Source organism: Macaca mulatta, chromosome 15 (genome assembly GCF_049350105.2).
Source record: "Macaca mulatta isolate MMU2019108-1 chromosome 15, T2T-MMU8v2.0, whole genome shotgun sequence".
Classification (NCBI taxonomy): domain Eukaryota; kingdom Metazoa; phylum Chordata; class Mammalia; order Primates; family Cercopithecidae; genus Macaca; species Macaca mulatta.
In genome coordinates, this window is record NC_133420.1 from 20468304 (window position 1) to 20489598 (window position 21295).

A 21295-nucleotide genomic window follows, 5' to 3' on the forward strand; every position below is an offset into this window, starting at 1 on the left:
AACGTGTATGACTGTATCTATGTATTTGTATTTTATTATTTAAAGAGATAACACATTCAGTTGGTTCAAAACTCAGAGTATACAAGACTGTACAGGAAAACATCTCCCTATCTTCTGCCTCCCAGCCCCCCATTTCCTCTCCCCACAGGCAACCTTTATTTTTTCTTGTGTAACTCCCAGAGGTATTGTATGTATTTTTTTAAAAAAGAAATATATCTTCCCCTTTCCCCCTTTTTTACACAAATGGTAGCACACTACACACAATCCTACTCCTTGTTCTTTTCATTTAATGTATCTCAGCAATCCTTCTAAATCAGTAACAAAGAAGTTCTTGTATTCCTTCTATTTTTTAGATGGAGGTGCACTCTTGTTGCCCAGGTTGGAGCCCAATAGTGCGATCTCGGCTCCCTGCCACCTCTGCCTCCTGGGTTCAAGCGATTCTCCTGCCTCAGCCTCCTGAGTAGCTGGGATTACAGGCGTCCACCACTACGTCTGGCTAATTTTTTGTATTTTTAGTAGAGACAGGTTTTCTCCATATTGGCCAGGCTGGTCTCAAACTGCTGACCTCAGGTGATCTACCCACTTCGGCCTCCCAAAGTGCTGGGATTACAGGCGTGAGCCACCACACCTGGCCTCTTGGATTTTTTCTTATATTGAGTAGACATACCATATTTTACTTAACCAAGCCCCTAGTTAAAAGGTTTTCAATCTTTTCTATTACTAATGATGCTGCAATGCATAATCTTTTTTTTTTTTTAATTTTTATATATTTTTTAAGACAAGTTCTCTATCACCCAGGCAGAAGTGCAGTGACACAATCACGGCTCATTGCAGCCTCAACTTCCCAGGCTCAGGTGATCCTCCCACCTCAGCCTCCCAGGTAGCTGAGACCACAGGCACACACCACCATGCCCGGCTAATTTTCCTGCATCTTTGGTAGAGATGGGGTTTCATCATATTGCCCAGGCTGGTCTTGAACTCCTGGGCTCAAGTGGTCCACCCACCTCAGCCTCCCAAAGTGCTGGGATTACAGGTGTGAGCCACTGCACCCGAACCATAATCTTGTATATGCCATTTTGCACATGAGAATACTTGTAGAATTCCACCCTGTCATAGTTTCTTGCCCCTTCTCCCTTTTCCATTTTTACTTTCTTTAATTTAGCTCAGACCTTCACTGCTGCTGAGGTCTTCTAACTGGCATCTCTACTCTAGTACCCTTAACTTACACGCAACAAATAGTAAGCACTTTCTACATGCCAGGTACTCTATTAAGACAGGGAAGAAAAAGGGAATAAAAAAGAAAACCCAGCCCCAGCCCAAAAATCCTCACCTGTCTCATAGTTGTTGGAGCTTTGGGAACTTATTAATAAACCAACCCTTTCTTGTCTTTTTGGAATTAGCTGGGAATTAGTGACAGGAGTCAGGCAAATGAAAAACAAAATACCAGCCAGGTGCAGTGGCTCATTCCTGTAATCCAAGCACTTTGGGAGGCTGAGGCAGGCAGATCTCTTTGAGTTTAGGAGTTCAAGACCAGCCCGGGCAACATGGCAAAACCATGTCTCTATCAAAAATACAAAAACATTAACTGGGCACGGCGGCACGCACCTGTGGTCCTAGCTACTCAGGAGGCTGAGGTGGGAGGATCACTTGAGCCCCGGAAGTGGAGGTTGCAGTGAACTGAGATCACACCACTGCACTCCAGCTTGGACAATGGAGTGAGACCCTGTCTCAAAAAAAGAAAAAAAAAAAAGAAAAGAAAAAAGAAAAAGAAAATAAGAAATTTCCTTGCTGTCAGTGGTCAGTATTTCATTGGCAAACAAAGCTGAGTCCAAAAGCCAAATGAGCTTTCTACTACTTCCCACAAGTTTAGACCCTGGGGCAACCCTCCTGTGGGAGAGTCTGATCTGCAGAGAGGCAGACACCTGCCAGGTCGGCTGCAAGGGAAATAGTCTCAGGACTGTCAAGCTCCAACAGGGGAATGGAAACAGATGGGCCCCCAGGCCTACCCACATAGAAACAGGAGGCGAGGTAACATACAAGCTCTGTGGGCAACCAGATCCCAAAAGGGAGAGAGGAAAGGAGGCAGGGGACGAGTCAGCCGCCCTTCCTTCCAACCTCTCTCTTCCATGGGAGTAAAGCAGAAGTTTCTTATGGAAACATAAGGGCAGGGGAATAGAATTCCTCCTAACAGTAAACTAAAAGCTACTTTCTGGCACTTGTTTTAAAACACAGTAGCCCTATACTTAGGAACAAACTAGGTATTTCAAAGCTTTTGAAAGCTATTAAAAAGGGTCTAAATACAAACTTCGCATGTTTTCACTTATTTGTGGAACTAAATATTAAAATAATTGAACTCACGGAGGTAGAGAGTAGGAGGAGGGCTTCCAGAGATTGGGAAGGGTAGTAGGGGACAGGGGCTAGTGGAAAGCGTCAATTAGTGAGTACAAAAAAAAATGGAAAGGATGAGTAAGACCTAGTATTTGCTAGCACAACAAGGTGACTGTAGTAAAAAATAATTTAATCATACATTTTTAAATAACTAAAAGAGTATAATTGGGTTATTTGTAACACAAAGAATAAATGCTTAAGGCGAGGGATACCCCAATTACTCTGATGTGATTATAACACATTGCATAACTGTATCAAAATATCTCATGTATCTCATAAATATATACACCTACTATGTACCCACGAAAACTAAAAATAATTTAAAAAATTAAAAACATATCGAAATAACAAAATTGCCTAATATTTGTATAATGCCTTGGTGACAAACTCAAACACATGGCAACTTTGCTCAAAAGATCAAAAAGTAAACTATGGACAGTCGAGGACAGGGAGGCTGGCAGGCAGCAAGAAGCATGGGAAAAGAGAGAATAGGAGGTGAAGGAATAGGAGATAACCATCTGACTTGACAGCATTGAGGCCCTGGATCTAATCAGCCCTGAAGCCAGATCTGTCTCTTTTCTTAGTTTGGGTTCCATGAACCCATACATTCTCTTTTTGGCCTAAGCTAATTTGAGTTGGGTTCCTGTCACTTACAACCAACAAACCCCTCACTAGTCCAGCCTGTAACTGGGCTCTTCAGTATACACAATAGTGAAACTAATTTTCTAAAGCAGACATCAAACCACCACTTGCCTGTCTCAAAAGCCATTCAGCACCTCCCAATGACCCCAGGATTCAGTACAACATCTTGCACAATATGTCCCTCAATTTGACTTTCCAGACTTTCACTACTTCACCACACAAGAGGCAAACCAGGGCAGCTGTTATTTCTCAAAAGTGTGCTGAAAGAGTGCCCCTGCTTTGTGCCTTTGCCATGTCAATCTCGCCATCGAGAATCCTCTCCTCCCCAATCCCTGCCTATTAAAATTGATGCAAAAAAAAAAAAGGAAAGAAGAAAGGTCTACTCCTTTCTCAAGGTCCATTTGACCTTCTCTCCAAGAAGACTTTCCTAAGTGCCTCCTGTTCCCAAAGATGTTACTGTACCCTTCTTCAGCCGTGACTGCAATTTTTTTTTTTTTTTTTTGGAGACAGAGTCTCACTGTGCTGCCCAGGCTGGAGTGCTGTGACGCAATCTCGGCTCGCTGCAACCTCCACCTCCTGGGCTAAAGTGATTCTCCTGCCTCAGCCTCCCAAGCAGCTGGGACTACAGGCACATGTCACCCCACCTGGCTGATTTTTTGTATTTTCAGTAGAGACGGGGTTTCACCTTGTTGGCCAGGCTGGTCTCAAACTCCTGACCTCAGGTGATCCACCTACCTTGGCCTCTCAAATTGCTGGGATTAAGGGCATGAGCCACCGTGCCTGGCCCCTGATGTCATTTTCTACATGACCTTTGCTTTATTCTATCTTATATTTTGTGCTTTCTCATCTCAGTGCCCTCTTATTGACAACACCAACTACTCAGCCCCCTGAGTTGAAGCTCTGAGCCTCACTTCCTCACCCCACAACTCATACGCTTACCAGATCCACTCTAATCTTTCTCAAAATACTTCCCAAATCAATCCCATCATTCCTGTTGCTCATCAGAACTCTTAACCTTCATATCTTCTGCTCTGATAGGTCTCCCTGCCACCAGCCTCATCCTACTGAAATCCAGTTGCCTACTGACGCCACTTATCTTTCCAACTTTCAAATCTGAGCATGCTAAGGCCCCGTCTAGAGAGTCAAGACCAATGGCTCCCACTCCCCAATGGGTTGATTTCTGTCTCCCTTCACAGGTTCATTGCCTACCACTCCCTAAGAAGCACCAACTTCAAAGTACGTCTTTGTGGTACTGTGGTACCTAGTGTAAGACCTTACTTGGTGCTTGGTCAACTTCATTGGTGTTCAGCACTGGACTGTTGTTATATACTTCACTGGACAGCACCGAGAAGCCCTGTGGACGCTGCCATCCCATAAATAATTTTCTCCTGACTGCACGCCTGAGTGCGCTGAGGTTAAGAGATGGGCACTGGACCAGACAGACCGAAGTCCAGTCCTTGTTCTGTCACTTCCAAGCTGTGCGTCCCAGAAAAGGCTGGGCCTCCGCACCCTTACCTGTAAAGTGGAGATAACAGCACCTATCTCATTGGGGTTTTGTGAACAAATGAGAAAATGCATTTAGGATGCTTGGGCAAGGTGCCTGGTACACAGGTGATCGATAAATATTTGTTCAATGAATGAGTTAATGAATAGGCAGCCCACAAAATGGTAGTGGTTCTTAAAGACACATCTTTCCAGGGAACCCACTCTCTGGCTCCTTGGAATTTGGTTTCAAGTCCGGCCCCTAAATCTGGGGTCCAGAGCAAGGCCTGACTCCACCCATTCCTACATGCAGCTGGGCGACATCAGCGGGTGAGGCCACTCAAGTCCAGAATCTGTTGCTGGGCTCCTTCCTAAGGACGGAGGTGTGCACACTACCTGGTCCTACCCGGCAGCAGCCGCAGTCCCGCAGCCCCCACCACCAAGCGCGTGGCAGCTTTGCCGTCCCTCCGGCCGCCAATCACCACGGCTCGGTCCCACCCCTAATCGGATTCACCAATAGAGCCGGAAGGCGGACCCTCGGGATGCTTCCGCTGTGCTCATAGGCTCTCCAGTGCTCCTGCCCACCCCTGTTACAAGTCATCCGCGCGGTGCACTGTGGCCCTTGCAGTCTGGAAAGGGGGCAGCGCGGGCAAGCTCCACTGCGGGGACAAGCTCCATTGCGGAGACAAGCTCCACTGCGGGGACTTTAACTCTTGCCCCGAGCTGCAGCGCTGAGGGTCCTGGGGTTACCTCCAAACCCCCCAGACACAAATTCCTTCTCCTAATTAGTGATAAAGAGGGAAGACGGGCTACCCACCCGCCCCACCTTTGGAGCTGATGCCCTGGGTTCCCTCCCTTCCTCTGCAGTACGCTGGGGCCACCAAGGACCCGCGAGATTGCCGGGTCCATCTTGCTCAGATAATTCAGTATCGCCTGAAATTTGAAGTTACCATTTCAGATCAAGGAGACATTCAATTATCTTATTCACCTGAGAGGCAGTTTCTGGAAGGTGTGGAAGCTCTGAAAAGCCAACAGTGACTCCTGGCTTCGCTAGTTTCCCTTAAGAATCCACCACAGAACTGACCATCACGATTTTATCTAAACAATGTGACCCGTTTACATTCCAAACTGCATCACTTCTTCAGTGCATGATGTCAATGGTGCCCATTGCTTGGCATATAAGGTGCTTCATAATTATTTTGTGTTCACTTATTTGTGGTTACATTTCTTAAAAGCAGCGTTTCTTAACGTCTACTACACGTGAGAATCACCTGGGGAGCTTTGTAAAAATGCGAGTTCTTGTGTCCCACCCTAGACCTCAGAATTTTGGAGGGGCAGGGGGGACTTCCATGTTTTTAAAGCTACCCTGGGTAATTTTCACATGCAGCCCAGGTTAAGAACTACTGGTTTACTGTCTATCAACACAGCCTCATGCATGTGAGCCTTTGCTTTGTGGCATCCTCGGTTTAAAGAAGTCTTCTTCCCTCTCTCTTGCCTGATCAGTGCTCATTCTACAAGGCCAAGTTCAACTGTTACCCCTTCTCTTCCCTGTCCTCCAGCAGGTGATGGTTTCCTTTAGTACGTTATTCACGCTGCTTCTCCAGCATCACTGTCATGACCTGGTGACTCGTCTGTCTCCCTGGTTAAGTAGGGAGTTCCTTGAGGGCAGACAAAGTATCTTCCTTCATCCACTTCAGATCCACTGAATCAGAATCTCAAGGGGCAGGTCTCAGGCATAAATGATTTTTAAAGTCCCATTGGTGATTCTGATCCATGTCCCTATCTAGGAACTCGCTTCACAAAAGCACTGGGTACAGTAAGTAAGCATAGAAATATTTGTTGCATTGAACTGATGAAGCATCTCATTTGTTTTGAAGTCAATCATGCTGTTGCATCTGGCTGCCTTTGATTCCCCCTGGAAAGCTAAGCACCCCTCTCTTGTAGTATCATCTTTATTCATTTACTTATTCATTTATCCAAGTATTATCATACACCATAACAAAGGCCTGGGGATTCAGGAGTAAATATTAAAAAAATATAAATATATATATATGTATATATAAACACAGTTACCACCCTATAGGCCTTAGAGTCTACTGATGTATTGTCTATTCTAGTTATTAAAATTTATTTTGTATTACATTGGAATGTTTTTGCTTCCATATACTATTTATATTCAAAGGTAGGTAAAATGTCTTATTCTCTAATATCTCCAGTAGGTTGCTGTCACGTAGAAGGCATCCTGTAAATGTTTATTGAATCAAGGCAGCACATTTCATAGAGCTTATTACAATTTGTTAGTATTTATTTGTGTGATTATTTGACTAATGGCTATCTGTCCCATACGCTGCAAGCCCACTGATGACAAGAACTGAATCTATTTTGCTCATAATGTCTGACACAGGACCTGGATGGAGTAGGTGCTCAATGAATATTACTAAATACACAAATAAGAACAGAAATGCAGTCTCCCAACCAAACATTCACTCCTCTCTCACTCCCCACTATCCCCTCAAAAGTAAAAAGTCTATTCTTCCTAAACATTAAGGGATTTCAAGCTGTAGTGAACATAAGCCCAAACTGAGATGATGCTTCTTTTACTTACTTACAGGTTGACCTGGGACTCTAGTTCAGGGTCTTTCGTTGGCCATGTCTGAAGGGGCTGAATGCCGAAGGAGAGAGACGACTTTGCTTTCCATAGAATGGTTTGTGCCATCTGACTCCCACAGGGCCCCTTCATTAACGGGTCCATCAGTGGGCTTGGAGGCTGGGCTGCTGTCCTGAAGCAGAAGAGTTAGGAAAGGCACTGAGACAGAGAAGAACGGCAGGCCAATCCCTGGCCTGCTTTACCCTCCTCCCGAAGGGCCGCCCCACTGGTAAGCAAGGAGGAGGGCGACACTGAAGCACCCTCAAGACCCAGGGGCCTCATCAAGACCGCATGTGACCTTACTGCATCAAGGAAGGCATTGGGCCATGGAACCATCCAAGTCCTGTTACATCCCTCAGCAATCAGTTAAGTCAGTGGAGTGTAAAGTAAAAGGAGGCCCAGTGAGCATTTGAATAATCACAGACTGTTTAGAGAAAGGCAGTATGAATTGGTAAGGGAAGCTATGTCTAGAATGCTTTCGGAGAATCACTAGTGGTAGGACCTCGTGGCCATCACTGGGGTAGTCCAGGAGCACTTGGTTTATCTCCTAATTGAAAAATCCAAGAAAAGCCATAAAGAGGGCCTAGACTGGCAACAACACTGGAGACAAGGACCAAAGCCCACCATTCAAGAGTAATAGCATATAGTATATATAAGCAGTAAATGCTTGCTGAATTAATAAATGGCTTGTTCATAGGAACAAACTGAGAAATGCATTCCTGAGATGTGTCTGCTCCTTTCTCCAACGATGCATCAAGGAAGGTGGAAAAGGCAGTTGTGGGATGATGGGGCTACTCTATTAGGAAATGTAGGCATCACGCTCTTTCTGACTGGAATTATTTTCTGAGCCAATTAGCTGGGCTCTTCACTCATCTATACCTCACCTGACAGACAAACAAGCCAGAAAAATCCAATTACTTGGAAATGGAAAAATAAAAAGCAATCTTATATAATACCTTGGTCAAGGGGACTGTTTATAATGTCTTTTTAAGAAAGATGTGACATCTCTGGATCTCTGGCTGGAGTCCTGAGGGAAGGAAAGAGGCAGGGAGGGAGGGAGGGAAAGGAAGGAAGGGAGGGAGGGAGGGAGGAAAAAAAAAATGGCCTAATGGCTCAGACAGGTTTTACGCATGAGAAGGGAGTGCTGTGAGGCTGGAGACCAAGAAGAGCCACCCCACACAAGTTGGGGCTTTGGAATCAGACAGGCACTGGCCACTCTGACAGTTCTATAGTGGTGCCAATTAGACCCAAGGCTGCAGGCATATTAAAAAACAAACAACAACAAAACAGGCCGGTCATGGTGGCTCACACCTGTAATCCTAGCTATCTGGGAGGCTGAGGCAAAGGAATCACTTGAACCCGGGAGGGAGAGGTTGCAGTGAGCTGAGATCGCGCCACTGCACTCCAGCCTGGGTGACAGAGTGAGACTGTCTCAAACAAAACAAAACAAAACAAAACAAACAACCCAAAAAAGTCACTCTAATGACCTGTGCCTAATGCAGGAAGAGCTCAAGACTCACATAACCTCCTATCTATCCCCTTTGTCTTCTCTCTTGCCAGGTCTCTCTGGTATTCCTCTTATAAATGATGACCTGGCTTCCCCCATCGCCTTTCCTGGGCCCAGGAGGCCACATGCTGCATACCCGACCCAGACTTCTAGGTAATCACCGTAGGCTGGCTTCAGGCCACTTATCTTGGCAGCAACTAGACATCAAAGGCTCAAGTCACCCACTTATGACAAAGCACAAGAAACCAGGGTTCTGTTATGTTATCAGTTGTTCTTTACCCAAAGGAACCCCGAGTCTTCTAAAACCCAGTGTCACTAGAGTTTACAGCTACCTTAGTGATATACCAACAAATAAATAACAAATCAGGGCTTTGGGATGACAGACATTTTCTTTTTTCTTTCTTTTGAACCTTCCAGATTTATTTCAGTTACAAAGAGAATACTTGTATGCAAAAGATTTATTAAGCAGTGCCCGCAAAAGATACCGTTAAGGGAGTGGAGGAAGCAGGACAGGGAACGAGAAGAAACCCAGTGAGACTTCAGCTTCAGGCAGAACCCTGTGGAGGAACAGCTGCCATGTGACTGATGCTGTGCTGTCCGACTGGGTAGCCACTAGCCACTACTGAGCAACTGAAATGGGGGCATCCCAAGTGAAGTGTGTTACATGCTGGGTTTTGAAGACTTAATACAAATAAAAATGAATTTAAAACATCTCATTAATTTTTCACACTGATTACATGTTGAATGATATAAATACATTGTTAGAATGATTTTTTTTAAGTAAAAAAATTTTTTTGAGACAGGGTCTCACTCTGCCACCCAGGGTGGAGTGCAGTGGCATGATCAAAACTCACTATAGCTTTGACTTCCCAGGCTCAGGAGATACTCCTGCCTCAACCTCCCAAGTAGCTGGGACCACAGGTGTGCACCATCACATCTGGCTAATTTTTTAAAACATTATTTGTATAGACATGGGTCTCCCTATGTTGCCCACAGTGCTCTGAAACTCCTCAGCTCAAGTGATCCTCCCACACAAAGTGTTGGGATTACAAGCACGAGCGCCATGCCTAGCCCCTTATTAGAATGAATTTTTATGTGGCTACTAGAAAATGTAAAATCACATATGTAGCTTGCTTTATATTTTGGACACTGATGCTCAAGGTAACTGACATCTCAGAGTTGTCCCCATCTGAGACAAGGGGCGAGGCTTCCACTTCCTGCAGCCTCAGTCACTGGCTGAGGGCCGCAGGGTGGGAGTGAGGATGGGGTGATGTAAAGGCCCAAGTGAATCCTTCAAGCTGTCTACACATGTGGGATGCAGGGGTGCAAAGGCAGTTCACCTGCGAGCACCATTGTGAGTGCTGGAGGTCCATGGAACTCAGGATGGGAAAAAGAGCACAGATCTGTGCAGTAAAGGGACCTGAGGGCATCTAAGGGGACTGACTGACGAGGTCCATGACACCTCCCACCCCACTCCCTTTCCTCTTCAGTATCTCCCTACCACTTCAGTAGTTTGGCTTCCTACCACTCTTTTCTCTATCTGCAAACTTTTATGCAATATATACGTTTGGACTATACAATATTCCGTGACTTGCTTTTCTTTCTAAACTAGAGGTCTTGTACGTCTTTCTACATCAGTAAATATACACGCATCCTTAATGTGGAATATTACAGAAAGAGACATCCTTACACATTGTTCACATTCTTTTAGCTTTTTAATCTTTAAATACTAAGATGATTTAATTATCTTACCATGTTCTTTTCTAGCCCTTTAATCTTTAAGATTTTATTAAAAATGTAAAAGCCTAGCTCTTTTAAACCTCTTCTCTCATTTATCTTTTTGCCATACTTTACTCTTAGAGTTCTTTTTTTGCACTTTCATCTAATTCTCTGACTTCTGAAACTGTTCAGATTTTGTCTCATCACTGTTAATTTTAATCCATTTACTCATTTCTTTTATCTTTTCTTGTCCTAACTTTCTAATTTTAAAAAATATGTTCCTCTTAACCTTCTGACATATTTTACCTTTATCTTCTCACTATTTAAAATATATAGCAGTTGAAGAACTTCTTGGAAAGAAGTGGAGTACCATTTGCATAGTAACTCCTTGGCACTCTTGGAAAAAAGCAAAAAATAGCTCAATATATAAAGACAACTTATTGAAACAAGAGAGTGGCCAAACTCCATGCTAGAACTCTGAGATCTGCTACATATGATTAAGTGTAGACAAACTGAAAGAGATCACTGAGAGCCTGTACTTCTCCTGTAATGTGAGGGAAATGACCTGGTGTGTCCTGAAGTCCTGGCCAGGCTTGATTTGGAGGGGTGAGGACTGGCAGCAAGGGTGGGATGGGGCAGAGGGTTTCCTCTTCTTTTTGTTTTTTTCACTGGCCCAGCTTTCTAATGAGAAAGTGTGACCTTCTGAGGACAGGCTGAAGAAGAGAAGTATAAGTATGTCTTAGGAGCCACTTAGATCTCTTGAAAGATATTAACGAAAAATACACATGAACCTGCCCAAAGAAAGGCCACAAGTCAGAGGAAATCACACTGACTCACCCAGACCCTCTGTAGAGGCAAGACCCTCTTTGGGGTAAAGGCTGGAAATTCAAGGGAAGCCCTGCCAGGGGGGTCAGATACAGCACAGGAACAGGGAATTGGGTGGACTGATGGGAAAATGTGGGACTGGTAAGAAGAGATGGCACATTCCTACTGCCTCTGTACCCTGCCTGCTTCCTGAGGCCAGACCTCAAGCTCAGGTTCTAAAAGAGAAGATCCAACCATTGCTCCGATAGAGTGGGAGGCAGTTGAGGTGGTTCCATGCACATTATTAGTGGGTGCACGACCCAGGAGAGCTGCTTCTAGTCAAAGATGAACATGCAAGACTACCGAGCACAGGACCTATGAGAAACGGCAGCACTGGGCAGATGCGGAGTACAGATCAGGAGGTTTCCACAGGGAGCAGATGAAAAATAAGACACCAAGAGAACACAGCTTCTCTCAAAATGTCAAATATTGCAATAGGCAGATTTCACAAGGCTCTAGGATAAATATCCCAGAATAAGGTAGGGAAAAGGATGATTCAGTGTGGAGGTGCTTTCTAGGGGCAGTGGACCTGTAGGAGAGGACATGGGGGTATCCCTGAGCAGCTCTCCTATGGAAAGTGTTTTTCTATGTATGTGGTTTCCTATTTGATAGAGGACAGCTCTGAGAAGCAGACAGTTTACAGTTTTCCCCTCCTATCTGTGACTCCCAAGCCCTAGGTGTGCCTTGAGTCTTAGTATTGTGAGTCCAAAGGGATGGGGGCAGAGAGAAACACAGCCTATTTCACAGTTAGGCCTCTCCTCAAGGACACAAAGAAGTAACAGCAGTCTAGAGAACTTGTCTGGGAGCTCCAGATTCGGCCCCTCTAGCTGTGGCAGCCACAGCCAAGCCTGATGAGGCCTAATTTATGAAGTCTCAAAGAGACCACACTTTGGGAGGCTGAGGTGGGTGGATCACGAGGTCAGGAGTTCGAGACCAGCCTGGCCAACATGGCGAAACCCCGCCTCTACTAAAGATACAAAAAATTAGCCAGGCATGGTGGCATGAGCTTGTAATCCCAGCTACTCGGGAGGCTGAGGCAGGAGAATCACTTCCTGGGAGGCAGAAGTTGCAGTGAGCTGAGATGACACCATTAAGCAATCTAGCCTGGGTGACAGGGTGAGACTCCATCCTCAAAAAAAAAAAAAAAAAAAAGACCATGGAAGAACAATGCTAGTAGGGAGACCCCCTGAATGCAGCACAACAGCAAAAAGGACAAGATCTCAGTTTTGGCTCCTTCAACTTGGCAGCCACTTCACCACCCTGATCACTGACCTTCAGCCATATCCCACAGGGAACATGGGAAGCTTCAGGGAGCTACACCTACTCAATTGCACCCTTAGTCTTAAACACGCCTTGTTCTGACTATTCACTGAAAACTCCCTTGACCCAGGCATAAATCATCATTCTTGCAGGTCTTCAAACCAATATCAGCTTTTGAGGTTGGAGTGATGCAGCCACCAAGTAAGCAGCAACCCCTGCAGAGCTGGTGCAATGGGAGGCTACAGTGAGCAGCTGGCTGTCAGTGGACGAATCAGGAGTGGACACCAGATTCTCTGTCGCCAAATCTAAACTGGCCCCCTCCCACACACACTCGTTATATGCTATAACCTCCTACTCCATAGCCCTCATCACTGTCGGAAGTCATCCTAGTTACGCATTTGTTTACTGGGACATGGTCTTCTCCCTCCACTAGAATGTCAGCTCCATGAGGGGCAGGAACCTCATCTGTTTTGTTCACGGTGTATCCCAAGCACTTAGCGCATAGCGGTCTCCACAAATAGCTGCTGAATGAATACATGACTATGTGAATGCCAAAAGCATTAGAAAGATATTCATCTGGCATAGGGAGAACACGTCAGGTTGATCTGGCCTTTCTTGAATGAGGTCACTGCTGGCTTCAGTCAGGCGGATAGGAAACCTGCTCTACTGCTTTACCAGTCTCTGACAGGCAGCTGCTTTGCGAGGACTGTGACAAGTGCACAGGAGCAAAGACAATCCATCTGCAAAACATCAACCTGGGCTTGATCTATGGAACTGACACTGGGGAATACTTAGTGGCTGGCAGTGCTTCTAGAGATACTTTTTTTCTGGTCATAAAATGCAAGATAGATATTTATGTCCTTAACTTCTGTTTGTGCTGAAACTATGCAATCACTGACACTTATGGTTGGAAAGTCTACCTCAAGCAGCCAGCTGAGGCTGGATTGCCCATTTTTACCTCTTCACCCAATAAGGTGGTTCCTACATGGGCGTGCCAGCTATGCAACAGCACACCCATGTACAGGGAACTTTTGGCTAGTGTGTGACCAACTTTCCATCGATATGTCTCATTTATTTTTGTTATGATTGGAGAAAAATACTGTCTGTGGCAGATTCTGTGGAATGACTTGCTCAACACCCACTTCAGTCCCCTTCCATTGTGCAAAAGTTGGAAAGCTAAAACTTAAATGTCCTCAACTCCTTTGCAGTTAGAGTTCTGGATGTGATTTAGATTCCACAAGTCAGATGCACTCATGAGAGACTCTGACTTGGAACTGAGTCAGTGGTGCAAAGGAGAGGATAAAAGCATCGTTTTGGTTTTGCAGACAGTGACAGGGGTATCATGGTTCTAGAGTCAGCAGCTTCTTGATTCTCCAGCTTTCTGAAGTAGCAGTGGTGGCTCTGGGGATCCAGGCAGAGTTGGCAGCAAGGGTCTGTAGTTAAGTCAAGGTGCCAGGAGCTCCTTGCTTCTTGATTGATCGGCTTCTTGACATGATGTGGCAGCTTCCTTTCCTGAAGATAGCAGAACAGAGTGGTCCTAGGAGCTCAGACTGCAGTCGGCTCTCCAGCCGTTTCAACAAACTTGTACACTCTTCATTCCCTGGATCAGTACAACAGCCCTTTCCGCTTATATTGGGTAGAGTGGATTCTGTTGTCTGCAACAGATTACTGACTGATATACCTTTTATAGTGTCTGTCAGATTGGATTGTGAGCTTACCAGTTTAAATGACCCTGTGCAGACTGTAGAGTAGGGCACAAATTTCTTCTTCTGGAGGAAGCAATGAATAACTTCCAGTGGGCAACAAAAAGAGACTGCATATTTTTACTGAAATATGTAGGAATGTTGTCTTCTAGAACAAAAGAGAGCCTGCTCAAAGCACTAGGTATTTCTGCTCAAGCAGCAAAGAAGTGTTGAGGAGCAACCAAAAGAATAGCACACCAGGGTCGTGTGGAGGCTCACACCTGTAATCCCAGCACTTTGGGAGGCCGAAGCAGGGTGAACTGAGGCCAGGAGTCCAAGACCAGCAGGGGCAACATAGTGAGACCTTGTCTACAAAAAGTTTAATCCTAGTTACTCAGGAGGCTGAGGTGGGAGGATCAGGTGAGAGTATCACTTGAGCCCAGAAGTTCGAAGTTACAGGAGCTATGATCACGCCACTGTGCTCCAGACTGTCTGGTCTAGAGACAATAGATCTAGACACCCTGTTTCTAACAGCACACTAATTGAGGATACTTCTAAGGCCACTGTTACACTGAAGTGTGATTGTGCTATCACTGTTGCTCACCTGCTTAGCATTGTTTCGAGTCTTTTCAAGTTTGTTACCAAAAATTATATTCATAAGTGTGCAGAAAACATAAAATAGTTGAGAAATACTAGTCTAACTTATAGATGCTTTGACATTTCTGATAATAACATTTTTTACTGCGCCTTCTAGTAAGCCATCCTAGCTTGGGGCAGAACTAACTGCAGGAATGTACTTTCAGGTACTGAGTCCACCCAGTTTTAATATACCTCATAGCCACTGTAATTTCAGGTCTAGGCAAGGGCCAATGCTGAGTGGGCCTAATGTCTTTGTAAATGAAATCCTGTCAACTGTGGTAAGGCAGCTGTCATATCCTCCATGAATTTCCTTTTTCATGTAAAATGCTATTCTCCCATATTGATTTTTTCCCTTTTTGGATCACTTCCATCAGATATAAACATCATTATAAAACAAGAGCTAAAAAACCCAAACAAAAACAAATTTTCAACTCACACTCCCTCCACCTGTGCAAAGAGTTGACTATATGCGTTGTTTCCAATCATCTCCTCTCGTTATCTCTTGAAGCCAGTCCAGTGAGATTTTCACCCTCACTGTTCCAAAGAAACAGTTTTGTCAAAGGCTACCAATGGACCAATGATGCTAAACCCAGTGGTCAACTCTTAGTTCTTCATTTTGTTTGACCTATCGACATATGACACAGAAATTCATTCCCTCTGCTTTTCTTAAAAAACAAAACAAAACAAAACAAAACTATGAGAATCTTATTTCCCCCAAATAAAAAATGTCAATCACATTATGTATCCATGACACAATGGTTTCACATTCAGGTCTCAAGTCTACATTTCACTTGGGATTTATATGAACAGCTAATCAAAGTCTACCAAATCACAGGTTACCTTTCCTGACTAATAAAGTTTCTGTAGTGATTCTCTTTCCTAACATCTCCTGATATCCCTTTTTCCCACAAAATGTTTACGTTTCCCTATTTCACTGTGATTCACAGTCACATTAAAGAACAAAGCTAAACAAAACAAAAACTTTGGTGCATTCTTTCAAACATTTCCTACCTGAAGATCAATATCTGCTCTGTCCCAAGGCAGCCACCAACCACAGATGGCTATTCAGCACTTAAAATATAGCTAGCCTGAAGTGAGATGTACTGTAAGTATAAAATGCATACTAGATTTTGAAGACAGTATGGGAAAAAAGGAAACTTTCTCAATAATTTGGCCACTAGAAAATTTTAAATTACATATGCAATTCTGTACCCTGGCTATTGCCAGAAGCTGCTTGTTTCTCTACATTTAACACATATGTATATGCTAGGTATCTTTCCAAGTAGAAATACAAATTCACAGCAATCTTTCCAACAGATGATTCATATTATATTGATATACTTCTGATGGACTTAAAACTTTTATAAGTGCTATGGTCTAATGTCTGTGTCTCTCCAAAATTCCTATGTTGAAACTTAATCCCCAATGTGATAGTATTAAGAGGTGGGGCCTTTGGGAGGCGATTAGGACATGAGGGCTCAGCTCTCGTGAATATGTCCTTTGTGACCGTATAGCCGAATCCCAAGAGCTTATTCACCCCTTCTACCACATGAGGACACAAAAGGCGCTGTAACAGGCCCTCACCAGACACCAATCTGCCGGCACCTGGATCTTGGACTTTATAGCCTCCAGAAGTGTGCACAATACATTTCTGTTGTTTATAAAGTACTCAGTGTAAAGGATTTTGTTTTAGCAGCCCAGATGGACTAGGGCAACAAGCAATCCTACAGTGAATATCCTTCTTTGTAAATCTCTTTGGGCAGTCACACCTCATTGCTAACTCATACTTGCTTACTGTCCTCTAAGATCCTAGCTCTAGAGACAACCAGATGTGGGGTTTCTATTTTCCCACATCTCTACACTCTCTGCCTCTGTATATCTCTGCATGCTGCTGTAGAATTTCTCCTCCCAGAAAACCAGCCGTGAGTCTCACTGCAAAGGACAAATCTTTTATAATTTTCCTACAGCACTGTTTGTCAGACTTCATCTCTCTTAAGATCTTTAACTCTGGAAACCAGACAACCAAGCATAATCTTTCATATTAACATTCTAAAGCAAAACTAATTTGACTATTGTCTTCCTCCAAAAAGGAAGCTGGTTTGCATTAATTTAAAATCTTAGTGAATAATAAAAGTTGTTTTTTCTCTGCTCTTAGAAGAACAGACATAATATGAAAATTAATTTTCTTCTGCTGGCCCTAAAAGCCCATTATGTCAGCCCAATACAAGACAGCTTTTAATAGTCTTTCCCAAGAAGACTGCTGTTTTTCCAAAAGAAAACTGACAGCAGCAGATTTATTTGTGATTAAATACTTAAGAGCCTGATACAAACAAAAAGAGTAATAACGTAACACAGAGGAATGAAGACTGTGAAAAAAGCTCACATTAAAATATCTGTTCACAAAGCTACCTGAAAAAAAGAAAGTCTGGAAAACTACAAGAAAAACAAACTCTAAGAGTCCCAAGAAACATAAGGAAGAAGAAAAGGAGGCACCCCAATGCATAATGGATAACTGCTCTTTTCTGAACTTATCTTGGCCTGGAAAGCAATATTCAGGAACAAGAAAGCATTTGTCTTGGCACCGAATCTGTTCTCACAAGGCGTGGGTTCTATGCATTACTAATAAGGAAACCACCATGTACAGAGCAATATTTGGGAAAGTAGAAAATGTTTTCCATTTGTAATTCAGAATCATCTGTCTATGGTAGGGCTCTGCACCCACAGTGGCTAAATTTAGCAAGCATAATTTAACCACGTAACTAAGGCGGTCTTTTACAACAAAAACTAAAAAAAAATACAGAAACCCCAATTCTGTGACCCTGGGTGGCATCTGGGTATCCATATTTTGGAAAAGCATCCCAGATATAATGACTTTTTTTCTTCCAACCCAATATCCATTCTCTTCTTCTGGTAATAGCACTGTGGTTTTCCTTTGAGAAATCACTACCTCTTGGTCTCTGTGAATGGAAGATTTCAGCACGTGATCAGGCCCAGCCAATGAGCATGTTTCACCCCCTTCCAGCCAAAGCAATTGGTTCAAGGATGACAGTGGAACCCAAGAGAGCCAATGAATGTCAACTCAGGGACATATGCTAGAATTATTACTGTTATTGTTATTTTAAGAGACAGAGTTTCACTCTGTCACCCAGGCTGGAGTGCAGTGGCATGATCCTGGCTCACTGTAGCCTCAAGCTCCTACTCTAATGATCCTCTCATCTCAGGCCCCTGAGTAGCTGGGACTATAGGCATGCAACACCATGCCCAACTAATTTTTATTTTATTTTTTACTTTCTTTTGAGACAAGGTCTTGCTCTGTCACCCAGGCCAGAGTGCAGTGGTACATCATGACTCAGTGAAACCTCGACCTCCTGGACTCAAAAATTTTGGGATTACAGGCACAAGCCACCATGCCAAGTCATGTGCTAGAATTATTGAGAAAGCAGCCCTATATTTCTGCTGGGATCCTACATTGAAAGTAAATCTGGAGTAGTTAACTTTCTTTGACTTGATGAGGAAAGGCCTTGAGAATAAAGTCAACCCAGAAGATGAAGACTACTAATGTCATTATTTAAGCACCTGGAGCCATCTTTTCCCAATGCTTGGTGTCTACCCCAGCATTTTGCAATTGCGGGAACCAATAACTCTCCTTTGCTTGTCATTCATAGCTTGACAATATTAAGACAAAATTTAACTACTGGTAAGGCACTGATATCAGCCAATCAGGAAAGATGCTAATGCCGGCTGGGCATGATGCTTCATGCCTGTAATCCCAGTGCTTGGAGAGGCCAAGGTGGAAGGATCACTCGAGCCTAGGAGTCCAAGGCCAGCCTGGGCAATACAGGAAGACCTCATCTCTACAAAAAAATGTAAAAATCAGCCAGGAGTAGTTGTGCATACCTGTAGTCCTAGCTACTCAGGAGGCCAAGGCAGGAGGATCAGTGAGCCCAGGAGTTCAAGGCTGCAGTGAGCTATGATCATGCCACTGTACTCCAGCCTGGGCAACAGAGTGAGACTCTGTCTCTTAAAAAGACAAAAAGAAAGGATGTTGATGCGTTACTACTCCTGCTTCAGTAGCTGAAGGAGAAGGGTTCAATGGTGATTACAACTGGATTAAGAGCCACCTGATGATTGATTGAGGCTACACCTGAAATCAGCCTACGAACATTGGTACTGCAAGTGGCCATGAGAGCATCATGAGTGATGGGTGGCAAGAATAATGAGGCAAGCTTTGATTTCACTCTCAGGGAAAGATAATGCAGCTGCTCAATACTAAAAAGGCTTGCTTTACGAAGTAGTGGGCTCCTGGACCTTAGATGTAAGAAAGGGAAGCCGGATGATCAACTACAAAGGTTGTTGCAGGAAAGTTCTGGTATTACTCAGAGGGTTGGTTTTCAAAGTACTGTATGCCCCTGGGCCAGCAGTATGGCATTACTTATGAGCTTGTTAAAAACACAGATTTATGGAACCCACTGATGACCTTGTAAATCAGAACCTCTGGGGGTGGGGCCCAGACAACTGTGTTTTAAGAAGCCCTCCTCCTATGTATGCTCTGTTTGAGAACTGTATTAGCGATCTGACTCAGTTTTGTGAGCCCCATTCCACAGATTCCGACTAAGTAGATTTGGGGTGAGGCTTGAGAATTTGTATTTCTAACAAGTTCTTAGGGAATGCTGATGCTGCTGGTCCAGAGACTACACTTTGTCTGAGCAGCTGACCTAGGTGATGTCTAAAGTTCCATTCAAAGTTGAGATTCTTTGATCTTCAGGATTTACCTCACAAATTCAATCCTACTAATATATAACCCTGTTAGTGTGGTGGCTCATATGTGATTTGACCTCCATGAAATATTATAGCCAAAATGACTCAGCTCAGCAATAGAAAATAATTGAAAATAACTGGTTCATCAATTACTTGATCAGCACAAAGGGCAAAAGATAACAGATATATCTTAAAATATTGTTTGCCTATATTAGCCTCCCTCACACAAAGTAGGTTTTCCTGTATGTTTCACATCTAAACACCCCTAAAAGTTTTGTTCAGCCAATCCTAGCCGTTTCCCTAGGTACCTATTGTCCTTCTCCTCACCCACTCTCTTCCTAAATCCGCAGCTCAAAAATGCAACAAAGCAAAGCGGAACCTTGTTCTGAGGGCAGGGGAGGAGGAAAAACTGAATAGGCAAAGCTGAAGTTTCAATCAGGCAAGGGGAGGAAAAGGTTGAGAAGAATTTTTATGTAAATTTTTTTTTTTCCTTTTTTTCAGACGGAGTTTCACTCTTGTTGCCCAGGCTGCAGTGCAATGGCATGATCTTGGCTCACCGTAACCTCTGCCTCCTGGGTTCATGCGATTCTCCTGCTTCAGCCTCCCGCGTAGCTGGGATTACAGGCACGCGCCACTACGCTCGGCTAATTTTGTATTTTTAGTAGAGATGAGGGTTCTCCATGTTGGTCAGGCTAGTCTCGAACTCCTGACCTCAGGTGATCTGCCTGTCTCGGCCTCCCAAAGTGCTGGGATTACAGGCATGAGCCACCAAACCCGGCTGAATGTCATTTTTGTCCAGAGCAGTTACCATTTACTAAACATAAAGTGTTTTTAGCACTTTGCATAAATTAGTTCATTTAAAGCTGACAGCAATACTTTGAGGCAGGTCATTTTATAAAGGAGTTAACCAAGGCTCAGAGGGGTTATACAACTTGTCCAAGTTCACATGTGGTGAGTGAAAAGACAGAAGCTTGAACCCAAGTCTTTCTCACTCCAAAGCCCTTGTTCTTTAACACTATCTGATGTGCCTTCCTACAAAATGATGGCAAACACATCTAGGGCAAGTGGTTTAAAAGCATAACTGTCTTATTCTACTGCCTCCAGGTTTCCCCGCTAGTCTCTCACTGCCCCTGCCTGGAGGCCTAATGCCTGGGCGCCCAAAGCCTGGGCTATTCCCTTTGCCTTTACATTCATCAGTTTGCTGTGTCTGCAGGCTAGTTAGTTACCAGAGCTGACATCAGATATTTAGCCAACAGAGTTGCCAAAGTGAAAATAAGGCCTTTCTTCTCCTGATGCCAACAAGATGCTTAGGTAAATATGGCTAAACCAGATTCTCAAAGGCCCTAAACATGAGGCATTTAAACTGCTAGGTGTGGTGACTCCAGCCTGTAACCCAGCACTTTGGGAAGCCAAGGCAGGAGGACAGCTTGAGGCCAGGATTTTGAGAGATCAGCCTGGGAAACAAAGTGAGATCAAGTCTCTACACAAAATTTTAAAAATTAGCTGGGCATGGTGGTGCTCACCTGTAGTCTCAGCTACTCGGGAGGCTGGGGTTGGAGAATTGCTTGAGTCCAGGAGTTCAAGGATGCAGTGAGCTTTGATTGTGCCACTGTGCTCCAGCCTGGGCAATAGAGTTAGACCTTGTCTCAAAAACAAATGAATAAACAAAATTGATATAACAGGAAATGAGAAGGAATTACGGACTCT

General features: G+C 44.0%; 1 protein-coding gene across 17 annotated transcripts in view; it reads right to left on the minus strand.

Annotated features, from left to right (window-relative positions):
* Window positions 1-21295, minus strand: part of GARNL3 (GTPase activating Rap/RanGAP domain like 3) — a 172112-nt gene that overhangs the window by 145876 nt on the left and 4941 nt on the right. For 8 of the 17 annotated variants that reach the window (XR_013405550.1, XM_077967920.1, XM_015116800.3 and 5 more), the window contains one exon: window positions 7122-7292. The exons of 4 other annotated variants lie outside the window; for them this stretch is intronic. Coding sequence is in view for 12 of the 13 variants with exons in the window: in XM_077967920.1 (XP_077824046.1) it covers window positions 7122-7292 (171 nt within the window). In the remaining variant the exon portion in view is untranslated. Of the gene's footprint in view, window positions 1-7121; window positions 7293-21111; window positions 21229-21295 lie in introns of all 17 variants that reach the window. 5 more of the 17 variants (XM_077967912.1, XM_077967910.1, XM_077967913.1 and 2 more) reach the window with 2 other exon arrangements.